The 20,059-nt window shown below is 46.7% G+C and overlaps 1 protein-coding gene across 1 annotated transcript in view; it reads right to left on the minus strand.

Moving 5' to 3' along the window:
• The window catches only part of SMTNL2 (smoothelin like 2), a 178,544-nt gene that overhangs the window by 39,666 nt on the left and 118,819 nt on the right, over window positions 1-20,059 (minus strand). Inside the window, exons 3-5 of the mRNA XM_030185854.1 lie at window positions 14,443-14,691; window positions 10,817-10,885; window positions 4,112-4,190 (exon numbers count right to left, since the gene is read on the minus strand). Of these exons, the coding sequence (XP_030041714.1) occupies window positions 4,112-4,190; window positions 10,817-10,885; window positions 14,443-14,691 (397 nt within the window). The remainder of the gene's footprint in view (window positions 1-4,111; window positions 4,191-10,816; window positions 10,886-14,442; window positions 14,692-20,059) is intronic.

Genomic DNA, 20,059 nt, shown 5'->3' on the forward strand with positions numbered 1-20,059 from the left:
AAACAAGATGGCCGGCCATCTTTCGTTTTGATAATACGGTCAGGGCCGGCCAAATCTCAACATTTGGGCCGGCCTTAGAGATTGTCGGCGATAGAGATGGCCGCCATTGGTTTTTGCCGATAATGGAAACTAATGGCGGCCATCTCAAACCCGGCCAAATCCAAGCCATTTGGTCGTGGGAGGAGCCAGCATTTGTAGTGCACTGGTCCCGCTCACATGCCAAGAGACCAACCAGGCACTCTAGGGGGCACTGCTCCCAGGTGCATACCTCCCTTACCTTGGGACCTTGGGTGCTGAGCCCCCCAAATCCCCCCCCAAAACCACTCCCCACAACTGTACACCACTACCATAGCCCTACGGGGTGAAGGGGGGCACCTACATGTGGGTACAGTGGTTTTGGGGAGTTTGGAGGGCTCAATATTTACCACCACAAGTGTAACAGGTGGGGGGGGGGGGGATAGGCCTGGGTCCACCTGCCTGAAGTGCACTGCACCCACTAAAAACTGCTCCAGGGGCCTGCATACTGCTGTGATGGAGCTGGGTATGACATTTGAGTCTGGCATAGAGGCTGGCAAAAAATGTGTTTAAATGTTTTTTTTTGGGTGGAAGGGGGTTGGTGACCACTGGGGGAGTAAGGGTAGGTGAGCCCCAATTCCCTCCGGTGGTCATCTGGTCAGTTCGGGCATCTTTTTGAGGCTTGGTCGTGAACAAAAAGGGACCAAGTAAAGTCGGCCAAATGCTCGTCAGGGCCGGCCTTCTTTTTTCCATTATCGGCCAAGGACGGCCATCTCTTAACCATGCCCCCGTCCCGCCTTCGGTACACTGCCGACACGCCCTCTTGAATTTTGGCCGGCCCTGCGACGGAAAGCAGTTGAAGCCAGCCAAAATCGGCTTTCGATTATACCGATTTGGCTGGCATTAGGAGAAGGCCGGCCATCTCCCGATTTGTGTCGGAAGAGGGCTGGCCTTCTCCTTTGAAAGTAAGCAGGATAGTAACCTATGAAACTTTGTAAGACTAAGTGCTTTGAAAATGTGCCCCTAAACGAACCAAATACACATTAATGAATGCACATCTCTATTGCTAATAGTGTCTGTGTGCTAAATAACATATACACCATGGTGCTCAATGTCAGTCTTCAAGGCCCGCAACCCAGTCAGGTTTTCAGGATTTCCACAATGAATATGCATATAAGGGAGCGATTTGCATACAATGGAGGCAGTGCATGCAAATAGACCTCATGCATTTTTGTTGTGGAAATCCTGAAACTTGACTGGGTTGCGGGCCTTGAAAACCAAAACTGAGCATGCCCAGTCTTCTTTTCCTCATGACCACTCCCCCTTGCTGCAAACCTGTACAACAGTAAGCTTACCACATGGAGCCAGCTGTCAGTGACAGAGGCAGAAGAATGAGAGCATCTGAAGCCCAAGAAAGAGCTAAAAGAAGAGAAGAGACTTTGAGGAGAGAAAATGGGCCTGAGCTGTTCATGCTGAAGCCTCACAATGCCTGCAGGTCTCAATGAACATATGCACAGCCATGGCATCAATGGCATTTACTGGTGTATGAGGGAGGCCATGGCATTTACTCCAACCATGCCAAACAGGAACGGTGATCTCCGAGAATCTCAGACCACAGGTGGAAAGGCAACAGAATGGTGTCCAACCTTGGGTGGAAAGATGGCACCTCTTTAAATATTTGACAGATTAGGCGGTCGCCTAGGGTGGCAGGGTTGGGGGAGGGGGGAATAGAGAGTACATTAGAAGCAGGAAGGATGTGAGGGAGTCAGTTTGGAGCATTAGATCATCATGGAACAACAGGGTCACTCAGGGGGAAAGAATAAGGCCCTCATGATCAAAAGCAAACTCTGGCGCTAGAGGCTGTTAATGCCATACTAGCGCCAGAGTTTGCAGCCGACCCATGATCAGAGCCCTCGAGCGCCTGAAACAGCGCACTCGAGGGCTCTCAGCACAAGTAGCATGCAAATGCATGCTAAACAGGGCTTCTAGCGCAATTAGCTTGCAAATGCATGCTAATTGGCGCTTAACGCATTCATCCCCAATGATCAGCGACCAGCGCACCAAAGATTGGGTCGCTGGCCGCAGCAAAATCAACGCCAGCTCCGAGCTGGCGTTAGATTTTGCGGATCATTGGGGAAGAATGGTGAGCCCTGTCCAGCATGCAGTTGCATGCTGGCAGGCCCCCGTTCCCCCCCAAGGCAACAGCACACGGGACTGGAGGTCCGGAGGACCTCCGGTCTCCCCCCCCCCCGACGATCCGAACCCCCCCCCCCCCGAAATCTTCGTGGCCGCCTCCGGCCAAGCGTTGTCCCACCCTCCCACCAGCGCCGGGGGGGGGGGGGGCTGGAGGTTCGGTGGGCCTCCAGCCCCCCAAACCCCTAGAAATCCTTGTGGCCGCTGTAATCTACCGACGAGGGGGGTGGGGCTGGAGGTCCACCCCCCCCCCCGCGTTCTCAACAAGTCCCTGGTGGTCCGTGGTGACACGTAACCCCACCCTCCTCCCTCCCTCCCGGCCCCCCTACCTTTTGTTGGAGGAGGGACGCAGCCTGCATGCCTCCCTCCTCTTCCTTTTGACGCCGCTTCAAAATGGCAGCGCCCAGCCCCACCCATTGCATCCTGGGATGCACTGGGCAGGGCTTCATACCATGTAAGGGAATCGCTCCCTTATATGGTATGTAGCCCCGCCCAGCGCATCCCAGGATGCAATGGGCGGGGCTGGGCGCCGCCATTTTGAAGCGGCGTCAAAAGGAAGAGGAGGGAGGCATGCAGGCTGCGTCCCTCCTCCAACAAAGGTAGGGGGGCCGGGAGGGAGGGAGGAGGGTGGGGTTACGTGTCACCACGGACCACCAGGGATTTGTGGAGAACGCTGGGGGGGGGGAGGAGTTGGGGTGGGCTGGAGGTCCGGTGGACCTCTAGGCCCCCCCCCCCGTCAATGGATCACAACGATTTCTGGGGGTTTGGGGGGCTGGAGACCCACCGATCCTCCAGCCCCCCCCCCCCCCGTCGCAGATGGGAGGGTAGGGCAGCGTTTCTAAGCCGGCAACCAAGTCCTCTGGGGGTTTGTGGGGGGGGGGCTGGAGAACCACCGGATCTCCAGCCCTCCGTGAACATGGGGGGGGGGTGTCGTCTGGGGGACCGGATGTCCACCGGACCTCCAGCCCCCCCCCCATCGCTGGGTGGGAGGGTGGGAGTCGGTTTGGCCGCCAGCGGGTGGCGGCGGCGGCGGCCTCTTTGTTGGGGGATTGGCAGGCCACTTTGACAGTTTTGGGTACATTTTAGCCCCCCGCCCCCCGGTGCCGCCGACCCCCCCCCCACCCGCCGCCAACTTTCACCCCCCCCCCCCGCCGCAACCCTCTCGACCCCCCTTCCCGCCGCGTACCTTTGCTAGCGGGGGACCCCAACCCCTGCCAGCCGAAGTCCTCTTCTCGGCCGCGCGGCGTTGCTGACCCCCCCCCCCCCCCCCCGCCGTAAGCCTCTTGACCCCCCTTCCCACCGCCAACCCTCTCCCGCCGCGTACCTTTGCTGGCAGGGGACCCCAACCCCCGCCAGCCAAAGTCCTCTTCTTGGCCACACAGTGTTGCTGACCCCCCCCCCCCCCCGCCACTACCCCAACCCCCTTGACCCCCCCCCCTTCCTGCCACCAACCCTCTCCCGCCACGTACCTTTGCTGGTGGGGGACCCCAACCCCCGCCAACCGAAGTTCTCTCCTCGGCCGCATGCACGGAAACTTGATCAGATCATTCAGCAAGCAAGGCCGCGCGGCTGAGGAGAGAACTTCGGCTGGCGGGGGTTGGGGTTCCCCGCCAGCAAAGGTACGTGGCGGGACAGGGTTGGCAGCAGGAAGGGGGGGTCGAGAGGGTCATGGCAGGGGGGTCCAGGGCCAAATCTACGTGGGGTCCAGGCCCCCGTGGCCCCATAGTAGCTACACCCCTGGTTGCACTTCTCTTACCAAAAACAAACAAATGCATTAAATGGCATCTGTTTGTGTGTCTGCCACCATCTCAGTCTAGTTATATCAAGAAACCCAACAATTGAAACCTCGTAAAAAGCCAGGAAAAGCCTACATTTTAAACAGATAGTCTTGGAAAGGGCCTACCTTTCTTTGGATTTGGAGTCACTTGACATGCCATAACTCACAGACGTCACTGACTTTGTCACAGAACTGTTTTTTTCATCTGAAAAGACAAAACAAATTCCTAAAGTTCAATGCATAATTAATAGAACCTACCTCCATTTGTGGGTATAAGTCAGGGGTAGGCAACCTCGGTCCTCGAAGGCCACAACACAATCGGGATTTCCTCAATGAATAGGCATGAGATCTATTTGCGTACAATAGAGGTACTGAATGGAAATAGATCTCATGCCTATTCATTGGGGAGATCCTGAAAACCCGACTGGGTTGTGGCTCTTCAGGACCGACATTGAACACCCCTGGTATAAGTGAATAACCTCAAAAATAGCCTATCAGGATCCTTGTGGCCCCACTCACATTCCTTAAAATTTGGTGTTAATAAGATACCAAATACAAAAGTTATTAGGTTGGGACTTACACATAAACATATGGGGGGGAGGGTAATTCTATAATTGTCACTTATATATAGGCACCTGATCTATAAAGGAAGGTACCTACTTTCCTTTATAGATTGCTAACATAACCAGGTATGCATATATGAACTCAGGCATGAGCACTTATGCCAGTCATAGAGGTGACCACTGTTCCCTCTAAGTTGACTGGGACTCCTCCAACTGCATTACTACCAGTAGGGGGTGGGTCTTCAATATTATGTTTTCAATCACCAGGCAGGTCATCCAGAATCCTACAGTGCTTGCCTGTCCCTCACTAATGAAACAGCGCCACCCACTGTTAGGACTGTAGATGGAGGATTTCTGCTCAGCTTAGAGGAAACAGTGGAGTTGATGTGTGTGTATCTAAATGTTGGTGATATACAGGTAACTTATAGTATTCTACAAGTTATGTGCATAAATGTGAGCCCCTCCCACACTCTACTGAGAATCTCTATATGTGCACACCCACCTGTAAAACACACAACCAAAGCTTAGTCCCCTGAGGAAGCATCAAGGGAAACATAAATCTATGTCGGGACTAGAATTGTTGTAGATGCATGTCTTTGAAGATATATTTATTATGGATGGAATAAGGAAATTACACCTGTTGTACCAAGAGGCAGAGAAGAAGAGGACATCATATGGGGATTATTACTGTCTCTGAACTTGAATGTTATACGCTGGAGACACTGATGTCCTCTTGATGTGCAATGATTGAAAAATACGTTAGTCCATCTATATGGTGACACAGACACTATCAGGCTTATTTTCGAAAGGGAAGGACGCCCATCTTCCGACACAAATCGGGAGATGGGCGTCCTTCTCTCGAGGTCACCCAAATCGGCATAATCGAAAGCCGATTTTGTGCGTCCTCAACTGCTTTCCGTTGCGGGGAAGACCAAAGTTCACGGGGACGTGTCGGCAATGTAGCGAAGGCGGGGCGGGGCGTGGTTAAGAGATGGGCATCCTCGGCCAATAATGGAAAAAAGAAGGGCGTCCCTCATGAGCATTTGGTCGACTCTACCTGGTCCCTTTTTTATCATGACCAAGCCTCAAAAAGGTGCCTGAACTGACCAGATGACCACCGGAGGGAATCAGGGATGACCTCCCCTTACTCCCCCAGTGGTCACCAACCACTGTTGACGTTCTTCTGGAGTTCTGGGCCCATGAAACTGCAACTTCTTCTGTAGGATGCCAATGTATTAAAGTATGTCAACATCATCATGAGTGTTAATGCACATTAGAAGCCTGTCAATCACAAGCAGCTCACGCATGCTAACAGTACAGTTAATGGTAGTTTATAGAAATGTTAACACAAAATATATGCTAATCAAGGTAATGTAATAAAATACGATACAAATAAATATATTACCTATTAGCGTGCCAAAAAATGCACATGCATTAAAATGAGCATAATGCATCTCAGATGCTTTAATGCAAAAAAGCTTAACTGCATATCAGGAAGCAGTTAAAATTTTGCCATACTGTCTATATGTCAATGAGTATTTTACTGTCTGCAGTAATCTATGCACCATGCTTCATGAGCGAAGGAGTAGACTAGTGGTTAATACAGTGGCCTGAGAACCAGTGGAACCAGGTTCAACTCCCACTGCAGTTCCTCGTGACTCTGGGCAAGTCACTTAACCTTTCATTGCCCCAGGTACAAAATAAGTACCCCACTTTGATTGAAACCACAGAAAGGCAGTATATCAAATCCCAATCCATCCCAACTCACCAACATCAGCTAATATGCCCAATGAATAAAGGGGCATTTAAATCTCCTGGCCATTTAAATCTCATGTCTGGAGCTAACCAGGCATATTCAGCAGCTCTTAACCAGATAGTGCCACTGAATATACCTGGTTAGTGCCTAAGCTGAAACTGGCTTCCAGGGGCAGAGATAACACTTATCTGGTTAAGTGCCAAAATTCAGCACTTAGGACCACATACAGCACTTAGCTTATCCGGGTAAGGGCTGAATATTACACTTAACTGGATAAGTGTTATCTGGCTATGTATAAATATTCAATGCATTGAATATTTGCAGATACTGCTATTAGCAGCCAAGAAAATGCTGATCACCACTGGCTAAATATTGACTCCACAGTGTTGCAGTGACTGATGATAAATTTAGTGTAATACATCAGCCCCTAGAGATCACTGATATTATCAAAAAGCCATGTAACCAAATGCAATATGCTTTTGTTCATGCAGCTTTCAAGTTTTACAGTCCCAGATGTTGTCTGTGTTCCAGGAGGTTTCCCTGACCACTTGGTTTTAGGGAGGTCAGTAAGGGAGCTCTATGTGAGCATCAGGCTGTTTTGCACTCAACTTTTCAATTCCAAGGCATGAATGTGAATGAAATCATAGGGCCTGGGAAGCTTCCAACAGAACCACCTGCTGCTACTAGTCTCACTTTTTCCAGCACATCTGTGTACGGTTACAAAAAATGTTGGCATTTCAATATTTCTTGGTTAGTTTTCACTCGCACTGGATTTGAGCAAGAATTCATTTGCTCTGAGAAAAAAAAATCAATTTCAACTTCCAGTGACTTGGTGGCAATGGAGGAGATTAAAATCTACATAAGTATTGCCATACTGGGAAAGACCAAAGGTCCATCGAGCCCAGCATCCTGTTTCCAACAGTGGCCAATCCAGTTCAAAAATACCCAGCAAGATCCCAAAAACATACAAGACATTTTATACTGCTTATTCCAGAAATAGTGAATTTTCCCCAAGTCCATTTAATAACAGTCTATGGACTTTTCCTTTATGAAGCCGTCCAAACCTTTTTAAATCTCCGCTAAGGGTGTACCACCCTTCTAACTCCAAGCCATCAGGGATGCTTTAATTAGTCCAGGTTTTCATACTCCTGTAACTTTGGGGGTCTTTTGCTAAGGTGTGCTCATGTTTCTAGTGCACACTAAAATTGGGCACGCATTAAACATTGGAGACATTCATAGGAATGCATTGGTGTCTCTAACGTTTAGCGCGCGCTGAAAACGTGAGCGTGCCTTAGTAAAAGGGGGTGGTCTAAGCTTCCTAGGATTTGTAGTTATGCTGTTGAAGGTCATACCTAAGCCTTCTGGGATTTGCAGTTCTGCAGTTGAAGGCTTTCTACTTTTAGGGTTGCCAGCTAGCTTCATTTTTTCAGGACAGGCTGATCCAATTCTTCTTGTTCTTGCTGCCTGTGTGGGCTTGTCGGGGTCCCATGTATACCCCCCCCCCACCCCCGCAATTATGTGCTGTAACCTACGAGCTAACATTTATGCAGGTATTATGTGTGTAAACGTTTTGAATATAGCAATTTATGTACATATGTGTGTGTAAATGCCAGCATGCCACCTAAGGAGTGGAGGAGTGGCCTAGTGGTTAGAGCACCGGTTTTGCAATCCAGAGGTGGCCGGTTCAAATCCTGCTGCTGTGCCTTGTGATCTTGGGCAAGTCACTTAACCTTTCATTGCCTCAGGTACAAATGTAGATTGTGAGCCCTCTTGGGACAGAGAAATATCCAGAGTACCTGAATGTAACTCACCTTGAGCTACTACTGAAAAAGGTGTGAGCAAAATCTAATAAATAAGTACTTATGAGGGAGTGGCTGGTATTAGGTTGGGTTTCCTTAAGAACACTCCTTCACTGCAATGGAGCTACCTTAAGGTAAGGAGAACTAGCCTGCCGAATCAGGAAGGCAGGGCTGTGGCGGGGTGGGGGGGGGGGGGAGTTAAAAACCCTAGAGTGGAACAGAACAGGGAGGCCTCAAGAAAGGATCTGGGGTTTTGGGCTTGGCTGCAGTACCTGAGGAGAGTCCCAGGAAAGAGTGGCCCTAGCTCAGATGCTTACGTCCTGTGTTTGGAAGAAGCCCCCTCAAATCTATGCCTCCAGGGATTACATATGAGGTAACTGAAGACTGCCAAGGTAGGCCAATTATCCCTTGGCTGCTGGAACTATGATTTCATATTGAACTGTGGAGCCTGTCAGGGACAGGAGCTGAAGAAGGAATGCGTGGACTTAAGAATTGTTGCATTTACCTTATTTACAGCCTGTGAAGTGAACTGGCTACTTATCCTGCTGATGAACGAAAATTTGCAAAGAGGCGTACGGAGGGGAGGAACATGAGTGGGCTCCCACTTACATGCGCACGTTACAGAATATTGTAATTGACACAGGTTGCTGCTACTCTTAGGCAACTCGCTCTTGTACCAGCTCTATTGCTGGCTTAAGTGATCACGCCTAAATACCTGATTAAACTAGTATTCTATAATGGAATTTTGGGGTCCTATTTTCCTTTCTAGATTAGGCTCAACACTTGCCTTCCAGATGTAGGTGCCCTGTTATAGAATTGCTCCCTTTGGAGGCAATTCTATAAATTTGTGTCAATACCATGCACTGGGCACCAATTTTATAACGTCATCTGTGCATCATTACAGAATACTTGAATGTAACTCAAGTGGTTGTGTATGTGCAGATTATAACAATATCCAAACTATATCATTTCCCAATAATAACAAATCTGTATCATATAACTGTAGTATGATCCAAAAAATATTTCTAGTAACTCCTGAGTTGAACTTTGGCTGTTCGCTTGATAATCGACTGTGATACTACAGTTATAATATGTTACAGGATACTAGCATAAGTCAGCATGGGTGCCCTTCAGTTTAGATGTTGCCAGGGGCGTAGCCAGACTTCGGCGGGAGGGAGGTCCAGAGCCCGAGGTGAGGGGGCACATTTTAACCCCCCCCCCCCGGTCCCGCCGACCCCCCACCACTGCTATTGCCGACCCAATCCCGCCGCTGCCGCCACCACCAACAACAACTTTGACCCCCCCCCCCGCCGCCACCAATCCTCTCAACCCCCACTCCCACTGCCATCCCTCCCCCGCCAGCCGAGGTCCTCTTCTTCCAGCGCAAGGCTTCGTTCTGTTTCTGATGTCCTACACTTTGTACACTTTGTCAGAAACAGAAGGAAACCTTTTGTGGAAAGAAGAGGATCTTGGCTGGCGGGGGTTGGGGTCCCCCGCCAGCAAAGGTAGACGACGGCGGGAGGGGGGGGTCAAGAGGGTCGTTGGCAGGGGGGTCCAGGGCCAAATCTATGGGGGCCCAGGCCCCCGTGGCCCCACATAGCTACTCCACTGGATGTGGCCATTTGCATCATGTCAATGTGCTAAATGATGCGCATAACTGGTAAAATACTCTATAAGTTACGCACATCACTTTAGAGACATGCCCATGGCCCACCCATGCACTGCCTACATACACGCCCCCTGCAATTAAATGCTAGAGCTCTTAGGCCCCACCTTATAAAATAGCACCTAGTTTAATATTTGTGCGTTAACTACCACTTATTGATGTCTATGACGTGTTAAGTGACGTGTATGGCACTAATTTATAGAATTACCTCCTACAGTTTGATTGTGCCTGAGTGTTCCATTGGTGGCTAGGGGTAGGCCACCTTACCATGACAATGTTTAGTCTATGCCCATTTGGCCTTGATTGCCGCTGGAGGTACTATTTTAATCTATTTTAGCCTGATAAATCAGTTATGTCTTCCTGGGGGTTTTGCATCCAAAAACCTGGTGTTTCCTTGGATTATTTCCACTGGGCCTAGTTTCCTTAAGTGTAGTATGGAAAGTCAGGTTGCAAGTTTTAATGGCTCCAGCAACCTTTGGGGATCAAGAATCATTTGAATAATCTAGTATTCAGACAAGATGGAATCAGTCTTGAGCTTGTCCTGAACCAAAATGAAAAGTAATGGGTACTCGCTCTTAGTATCTGGAAATCTTATTAAAATACTAGTGGGACCTGCATGACTTGAGTCCTAGAGGGTGGTTTATTGTTAATTCATTTGTAAATGAAGAAACAGTACCTTGATGCAGGTTAATATTGGGGGGGGGGGGACTGTGCCAGGGATGGGTTTTGAGTCTACAGGCGGAAGGGGGGTGGGAGGTTCAGGGTTCAGTGGGGGGCCTATTTTCATGGTCGTTATCATAGGGGTCTGTGGCTTCAAGAGTCAGGGCCATAGCCCCAGTGGATTTAGACGAGGGGGGGGGGGGGAATCTTGATGACTAGTTCACAATTTTGCAGGTTATTTATTTTGCTTTTGAGGTGGAGCTGCAGTTGTACTTCACCCATGTTTGCTTATGTCTGCTTTTGTTATGTCATCAATAAAAAATTGTTGAAACCTAACATACTAGTGGGGTCAAAAGAAATGAAAACATTAAAAACAGGAATGCTCACCTGAGGTTACAAAACTAGACATCCCCATTGTTCTCACAGAACTTGAACCCCAAGTCTTCACAGCACCAACTGCAAATTAAAAAACAAAACATTTTAACTACATAAGAATAGCCATACTAGGTCTGACTCAGTATGGGTCCATCTAGCTCAGTATCCTGCTTTCAACAGTGACCAATCCAAGTCAGAATCCCAAAGAGTAGCAAGATTCCATGCTACCGGTCCCAGGGCAAGTAATGACTTCCAGTCAAAGAGAGGGGAAGGCACCAAGAAAAAAGTCCAAGATAAACCAGAATGGTCTGTTTATTTTTTCAACCCAGTGGGAGTATTCACAGTACAATCTTCGCATGCAGTATACAGGGTGCACTTGACATAAAAATCTCAACACAGGCCATGTTTGGGCACTTAAGGCCTTCATCAGGAGACCTACTCAAGTTGCAATAACGTCAAAACTGCACAACCACTGATGTCTGTTGAATACTACCAACCAATGCATGGAATAGTGTAAATGCCGATGTAAAAGTCAACAGCATTTCTCCAAGCCTTTCACATCAGCATTCACACTATTTTGTGTATTTCAGATCTGCACATTGGTTGATAGCATTCAACAGACACCAGTATCTTTTCAGTTTTGACACTGTTCCAACTTGAATAGGTTCTGTGATGAAGGCCTTTAGTGCTGAAACACTGCCTGTTTTTGGATTTTTATGACAAGTGCACCTTGTATACTGCATGCGAAGATTGTACTGTGAATACTCCCATTGGTTTGAAGAAATAAACTGGACATTCTGGTTTACCTTGGACACTGTCTTGGTTCCTTCCACTCTGTTTGACTAGTGATTATTTGTGGAAGTTTTTTTGTTTTGGGTTTTTTTTTGCTTCAGTTTGATATGCCCCCAAGTAGTGGCTTCCCTCATGTCTATTTCAATAGCAGACTATGGACTTTTCCTCCAGGAACTTGTCCAAACATTTTTTAAACCCAGATATGCTGTAACTGTAACCACATCCTCTGGCAACAAGTCCAAGAGCTTAACTATTCACTGAGTGAAAAAATATTTCCTCCTATTCATTTAAAAATATTACCATGTAACTTCATTGAGTCCCTTACTCTTTGTACTTTTTGAAAAAGTACAAATTTGATTCACTTTTATTCATTCTACACCGCTCAGAATTTTGTAGACATCTATCTGATACCCCCTCCACTGTCTCTTTTCCAAACTGAAGAGCCCTAACCTCTTTAGCCTTTCCTCATATGAGAGGAGTTCCACCCCTTTATCATTTCTAATTCTGCTATGTGTTTTTTGAGATACGGCGACCAGAATTGCATATAATACTCAAGGTGAGGCCTCATCATGGAGTGATACAGAGGCATTATAATAGTCTTCATCTTATTTTCCGTCTCTTTCCTAATAATTCCTAGCATCCTGTTTGCTTTTTTGGCCACCATCACACACTGGGCAGAAGATTTCAGCATATTATCCTAAGCATATGACTCCTAAGGTGACTCCTAGCATCAGGTAACAATGATTTGGATTATTCTTCCAATGTGCATCACTTTGCATTTGTCCACATGAAATTTCATCTGCCATTTGGATACGCAGTCTTTCAAATTCCTAAGGTCTTCCTGCAATATTGCACAGTCTGCACATGCTCTAACAACTTTAAATAGCTTTGTGTCATCTGCAAATGTCATCACCTCACTTGTTGTTCTGATTTCCAAATCATGTTGAAGCCATTTTAATATTTTGCTTTTTCATCTAAGAGCAAATCTATTTGGTATGGAATTTAACTTTTCAAATATCTTGGTAAGTTTACTTTTTCTACCCTAAGTTACCAGGGTCATTGGGTAGAACTTCATAATTATCCATCATCATCAGTTACTGACCTGCCTCTGGATCCAGTGTTCCTGAGTGGTATCATCTGTCAGGTTGTACTGTTATCTCCCTTGTTCTTATAATGCCTGGGGCGTCAGGCATCCTAATAATTCAGGATTAGGGTGAGTGTGTGCTATCTTAGTTTTCCTGACAGGTACTTAAGACACTTTACCACAATTCTAACTTATTTTGCATAATTCATTGTCTCTGATTACATTTATTATTATTTGCTGCCAGTACTATATAATACACAACTTTACCTTTTATAACAACATCTGAGCCTTGTGTCTGCTACTCTCAGTAGAAGTAAATGATGGCAGATGAAGAACTGCACAGTTCATCCAGTCTGCTCAACAAGACAGTTAGAGCAGCACCCACCTGTAGGGGTAAAAGCCCCTGACACAGGATAACAAGTGTATTGCAGAGATTGACATTGCCATACCCGTTGCACAGCATGGGCAGTGCTTTGTGCTGCACTACAGGAAAACCTCTGCTATGATGTAAAACTAGCTGAGTCATGCTTACTCTGAAAAAAGAAACCTGTGAGCCTGTGATTCTGGCTGACGTAAGACAAGGACTCTTGGTCATAGTGACTCCAGAATGTCTGGAGCCCAGAAAGCATTCAGAATGATGTCAAAATACATTCCTGTGGTTTTTCAAGTCATAACATAAAGGGTACAGCCAATCACTTTCCATGATGTTATCAGATCATCAGACATTGCTGATAGCAAAATGATATAAAAGACATCTACAACTTTCATCTTATATTAACTCATCTCATTGATCATCGGAACACTTCAGAGTAAGCACTGCCTATAAAGACAAATACCTACTACTCCAGTAGTTCTGGAGAGAAACTTGCAACACACGTAAGTTGTATAGTCAAAATCTGTAACCACTTGCGGGTAACAAACGGTACGGCATTTGCCAATGGAACTAAAATAGTTGAAATGTGAGTTGCTCTCTCTTTTTACTTTTTTCAAATGAGATTTCCTAGTTATTGTTGCTATGCAGAAAGACACTATACCTTCTCCATTTACAGAGATACCAAGGAGGGAAGTTATCAGTGTGGGCTTCCATTAAGGCTTGTTATTGTTCAGTCCAATATCAGATTAGTGTCCATTTAAAGAATAGCCCTCGAAGAACTGTTATTCTACTTTTCTTCTGAACTTTTCTTCTACCTATTATTGTCGATGTTCCATTCTTGTAAATATATTTGTATGCTATTATTATTATTATTCTTCATGTAGATAAATTCTTTGCTATTTCTATCAGTTATGTGTTTTTAGTCTGGAAGTATTTATTAGAAGGAGTTAAAACTGGGAGCTACTAAGTAAGGAGGTGTGGTTTTTGTCATTATTTCCAGAGTACAAAACAATTATTTATACACATCTCTGTCCTACCACCTTTGGTGGTGAATTACTGATTACTCCTATATGCAGGTTACACTCCTTCATGATTAAACACTGTCATCATTACCAGGGCAGTCTGCAATTCACCACCATGCCAACCAAATATAGTCAGTTATTTGTTTGTTTGTTTGCTTGTTTATTTATTTATTTTACTCATTAATTTCAACCTCGATATGTCTTCTCCTCCCCCCACTGAGATTAAATAAACATATAATGCAACCTTGGAAGAGTGGTTGATCCTGATTTGTTTTTTCCATTTTCGTGATACAGATTGTAGAAGTCTGCCCGGCACTGGTCTTATATCCCTATACATGTAAGATCATTAATTACCCCTTCTTCTCACCTGTTTGATTAGAAGATTTTATCATAACTTCATTATGACTTTTGCTGTGGCTCTGTGCTAGCTGGCCACTGGATGCAGTGAAGATGGGCGCTGAGGTGGATGTTTCTCCTGAAAATGTTTCTGACACTCGCGTCACAGCAGTGACAGGAAGGTGTGGCATCCGTGAAACAATGGCTGGAGAATGTTCCTGTGAGGAGGAATTTAAGACTTGGACTGAATGGGCTACCTCATGGGAAACTTTTGTTTGAGCTGTAGAAAACAATGGGGGGAGAAAAAAGAATGAACAATTATTGTATTGAAACAATTGAAAATTCTGTCAATTCTATGCACTCCTATTCAGCTGTGGTGTAGTTCTATAGAGCTAAACAGTAAGGAGTCAATATTCAAAGTGATTTAAACTGCCAGAAACAGCTCCTAGCCTTTAAATCGCTTGTCCAGAGCTAACTGGGCAACCAGATAGTGCCGCTGAATATCCACGGTTAGCACCCAAGCTGAAATCGGCTATTTTGTGGGCGGTCCGGGGGTGGAGTTGGCATTATCTGGTTAAGTGCTGATATTCCATTTTACTAACCAAAGTGAGCTGTGTTGGACTCCTATTTACAAAGATGCATTAGCGGTTTAATATAGGAAGTTCTCCGTGCCATCAGCATGGTGCCACATTAACAGTTAGGGCCAGATGCACTAAACCTAACGAGCCAATAATGAGCCATTAACGAGCAAGTAGTAGACCCTGGCATGCACTAAAAGCCATTTTACGACGACGGTAGCAGCTAACGAAAACGGAATGCTGATGAGCAAATTGTGTAGAAACCCTATTGTAATGAGATGCACTAACCTTTTCCGAGTGCCTTAACAGTGGAAAACGCCGGAAAATCTAACGAGAGGTCTGTACCTCTTGTTGGGGCTGCGCAGGATTGAAAACTGATGAAAAACCGCTAAGTCATTTCGCCCCCCGCCGCAATAATAAAAACAAAAGTGCAGTTGAGGCCAGCCATCGAAAAAAGCCATCCGTTTTCACCGTCATTCACCTCCGCAATAATAAAAAACATCTTTTTTGGCCATGCTTCACTCAGCTGAGAGACCTGGAAGTCTCTGAGCCAATCACAGCGCATTTAGCTCAGCTAAACGCGCTGTGATTGGCTGAGAGACTTCCAGGTCTCTCAGCTGAGTGAAGAACGGCCAAAAAAGAAGTTTTTTATTATTGCGGAGGTGAATGACGGTGAAAATGGCCAGCTTTTTTCGATGGCCGGCCTCAACTGCACTTTTGTTTTATTATTGTGGCGGGGGGGGGGGAGGGAGGGGTGAGCAGCACGGCGTCTTCGGGCAGCACAGGGAGGCGTATTTGGCATGCGCAGAGCAGCCAGCATAACGCTTTGCTGCTCTGCGCATGCTCGACCGGCCAATTGGCCGACTGTTTTACGATGGAATAGAGAATGCAAGTGAGCTACTACGAGTAGCTCATTTGCATTCCCTTTCCTTGATGCATAGCCGTTCCCTACTGATTCGCTATGGAATTTGGTAGGGAACGGCTCTAATGATGACTTTAGTGCATCTGGCTCTTAATATACTACATTAACTGTTAGTGTTTTCTGCATTAAACCACTAACACATTTTGAAGGGCAGAATGGGTGGGGATTTCACTTGGCAGTTAATGTGGAGGTCATCAGGGCATATGTGAAGAGCAATCTAAACTAGGTGCTAACATTTACACGTCTATTACATATATACAAGTTTAGAACACTACATATGTAAGCCCATACATGTGTATACACCAGTATGCAACCTATGCGCTATTCTGCTTAACTTAGCACATATTTGCAAGGGGGTGTTCACGGGGTGGAGCATGGGCAGGGCAAAGGCAAGGCTCCCATTTATATGTGCAACGTACATAATACTGTAACTCACACACAGCCCTGCCACAGTCAAGTACTTGCACTTCTCCCAGCTCCATGGTTGGTGTAAATGCAAGGACTAAATGTTAGGCACATCTATACCAGGTTACGCTAGTTTTCTATAATGGAACCCAAGTGCCTAAGTTCCGTTATAGAATAGACTCCTACCAGGCTCCCTCAGGGCATCTAAATGGAGGAGCTGAGTTACAGAGTTGGCTCTTAACTGATAACTCAACTTATAATATGATGCAGTTAACTATCCAGGTTATTTTCGAAGGAGATCGCCGGCCATCTTCCAACACAAATCGGGAGATGGCCGGCCATCTCCTGAACCCGGCTAAATCGGTATAATCGAAAGCCGATTTTGGCCGGCTTTAACTGCTTTCCATCGCAGGGCCGGCCAAACTTCAAGGGGGCGTTTCGGCAGGGTATGGAAGGCAGGAAGGGGCGTGGTTACAAGATGGCCGTCTTCGGCCAATAATGGAAAAAAGAAGGCCGGCTCTGACGAGCACTTCGCTGGCTTCACTTGGTCCATTTATTTTCAGGACCAAGCTTAAAAAAAAAGTGTCCAAACTGACCAGATAACCAACGGAGGGAATCTGGGATGACCTCCCCGTACTTCTCCAGTGGTCATCAACCCCCTCCCACCCTAAAAAAAAATAAATTAAAAACATTTTTTTGCCAGCCTCAAATGTCATACCCAGCTCCATGACAGCAATATGCAGGTCCCTGGAGCAGTTTTAGTGGGTGCAGTGCACTTCAGCCAGGCGGACCCAGGCCCATCCCCCCCTACCTGTTACACTTGTGGTGGTAAGTGTTGAACCCTCCAGCCCCCCTCCCAACCCATTGTACCCACATGTAGGTGCCCCCCTTCACCCCTAAGGGCTATGGTAGTGGTGTACAGTTGTGGGTAGTGGGTTTTGGGTGGGATTTGGGGGGGGGGGCTCAGCACCCAAGGTAAGGGAGGTATGCATCTGGGAGCAATTTTTGAAGTCCACTGCAGTGCCCCCTAGGGTGCCTGGTTGGTGTCCTAGCATGTCAGGGGGACCAGTGCACTACAAATGCTGGCCCCTCCCACGACCAAATGCCTTGGATTTGGCCGGGTTTGAGATGGCTGGCCTCGGTTTCCATTATCGGCGAAAACCGATGCCGGCCATCTCAAACCCGGCCATCTCTGACATTTGGCCGGCCCCAACCGTATTATCAAAATGAAAGATGGCCGGCCATCCTTTTCAATAATATGGTTCGGGACCGCTGTTTGTGGCGCCGGCCAAATAGGTGTCCGGCACCGTTCGATTATGTCCCTCTATGTTAACTGAAATATGCATTATCTGCCAAGCTGTTAATAAATTGTGGCCAACTTTGTTCTGTGCTAATTGCATGGCAGCTCTCCCGAAAATGCCAGGAAAGCTCCCAAGATTTATCGGACAGTTTTTGCATCTAGTGTACCTAAACTTATACAGTTACTGGCCGATAGTTAGTGCTATTCAACCAGCCAGGAATGGCTCCTGGCCAGCCAAATAACATTTAGCCGGCTAACCGCTAATATTCAGCGGGAGATAGCCGGTGATCTCTGCTGAATATTTGCGTTTAGCACATAGGAGGAGATTCTATAGATGGCACCTAAAAAATCGGTGCTGAAATTAGTGTCGACAAAGCGTGTTCTATAATCGACGCCTAGATTTAGGCGCCCATTATAGAATATGCTTAATTGATATCTCAGGGCTAGATGCACTAATCAATCATTAAAGCCCTTCCCTTACCGATTCCCTTAGCGAATTGGTAAGGAACGGGCATGCATCAAGGAAAAGGAATACAAATGAGCTGCTCGTTGTAGCTCACTTGCATTCTCTATTCCATCGTTAAACAGTCAGCCAATCGGCCGGTGGAGCATGCGCAGAGCAGCCAAGCCAGCAAAAGTTCAAGGGGGCATGTCGGCGGCGTAGCGAAGGCGGGACATGGGCGGGCATGGGCGTGGCTACCAGATGGCCGGCTTTCGCGGATAATGGAAAAAAAAAGCGGCGTTAAGCAGTATCTCGCCGGGTTTACTTGGTCCTTTTATTTTCACAACCAAGCCTAAAAAAGGTGCCCCAACTCACCAGATGACCACCGGAGGGAATGGGGGATGACCTCCCCATATTCCTCCAGTGGTCACCAACCCCCTCCCACACTAAAAAAATAAAAATAAAAACCTTTTTTGCCAGCCTATATGCCAGCCTCAAATGTCACACCCAGCTCCATCACAGCAGTATGCAAGTCCCTGGAGCAGTTTTTAATGGGTGCAGTGCACTTCAGGCAGACAGTCCAAACCCCCCCCCCCCCCCACCTGTTACACTTGTGGTGCTAAGTGTTGAGCCCTCCAAACCCCCCAAAACCCACTGTACCCACATGTAGGTGTCCCCCTTCACCCATAAGGGCTATGGTAATGGTGTAGAATTGTTGGGAGTGGGTTTGGGGGGGATTTGGGGGGCTCAGCACCCAAGGTAAGGGAGCTATGCACCTGGGAGCTATTTGTATATATATTTTTTTAATTTTTAGAAGTGCCCCCTAGGGTGCCTGATTGGTGTCCTGGCATGTCAGGGGGACCAGTGCACTACAATGCTGTCTCCTCCTTGGATTTAGCCGGGGTTTAGCCGCTTTTAGTTTCCGTTATCGCTGAAAAACAAAACCGGCCACCTCAAACCCGGCGAACTCTGGCATTTGGCCGGGCCAAACCGTATTATCGAAAGAAAAGATGGCCAGCCATCTTTTTCGATAATACGGTTTGGCCAGCTGCTTGCGGCGCCGCCAAAATAGATTGCCGGCAGTCTATTTCGCCGGTGCCATTCGATTATTCTCCTCTAAGTCTCATTGCATAAAAGGGGACCTGTGCTAAAATAGCATGAATTAGTGATAAAATAACACATCTTAACAGTAGCTCACGTTGATATTTTAATTCTCTCCTCCTATTAAAGAGGGGTTCGCTGAGAACTCCACCTGGGGTGAAGGAGAATGGAGCATTTCAACCTGTACACCTGTCATTCTACTCAGCTCCCAGTCCTGAGAAGATACAACTAGCTAAAATGTCAAAAAAGAGCCCAACATCATCTGGAGATCCTCTGGGAATTATGTGGAGCTCAGCCTAGCAGCAGCGGAGAGGATCTTGTCAGCACTACATACTTCCTGCAGTGGTGGCAGTACTTCTTCAAAGCTCAAGAAATAGGTTGCAGTCTAATGTTGGAGTGGATGTAGAGACTGAACAGCTGATAGTGGGGGTGTAACATCACTTGGAGTCAAATCTTGGAGTAGCAACAGCTGTGAGTGGAAATTCTGTTATACACTGCCAAATACATGACAGTCTAACAGGATTGTGGTTGAACATTCCATAACACCTTCTGGGAAGACAACTTTGATTGCGTGAGTCTTTAACGAGGGTCTGAAAGTTTCTGAACTTCATGGATCTTTATGAGGTACTAGACAACAAGCTATCGCTATATTAGTATCTATAAAGGTTGCCAAAATCAAATTACAGCATAAGGTTGTTGTTAAATATGAACATATGTTAAATATGAACATATAAATATGTTAAATATAAATATTGTGGATTGTGATAAGGTGCTGAAGTGTCGTGAAATGCTAACGTCCGTAAGTTCTAAGGTTACTTCTCTGTAGGATTCATCTGCCATGTTAATAAATCATAAGCTGCAAAACTGAAAATATGTTAGAGAGAATAAATCTATGCTAGT

This window comes from Microcaecilia unicolor, chromosome 13, assembly GCF_901765095.1.
Source record: "Microcaecilia unicolor chromosome 13, aMicUni1.1, whole genome shotgun sequence".
NCBI classification, from domain to species: Eukaryota; Metazoa; Chordata; class Amphibia; order Gymnophiona; family Siphonopidae; genus Microcaecilia; species Microcaecilia unicolor.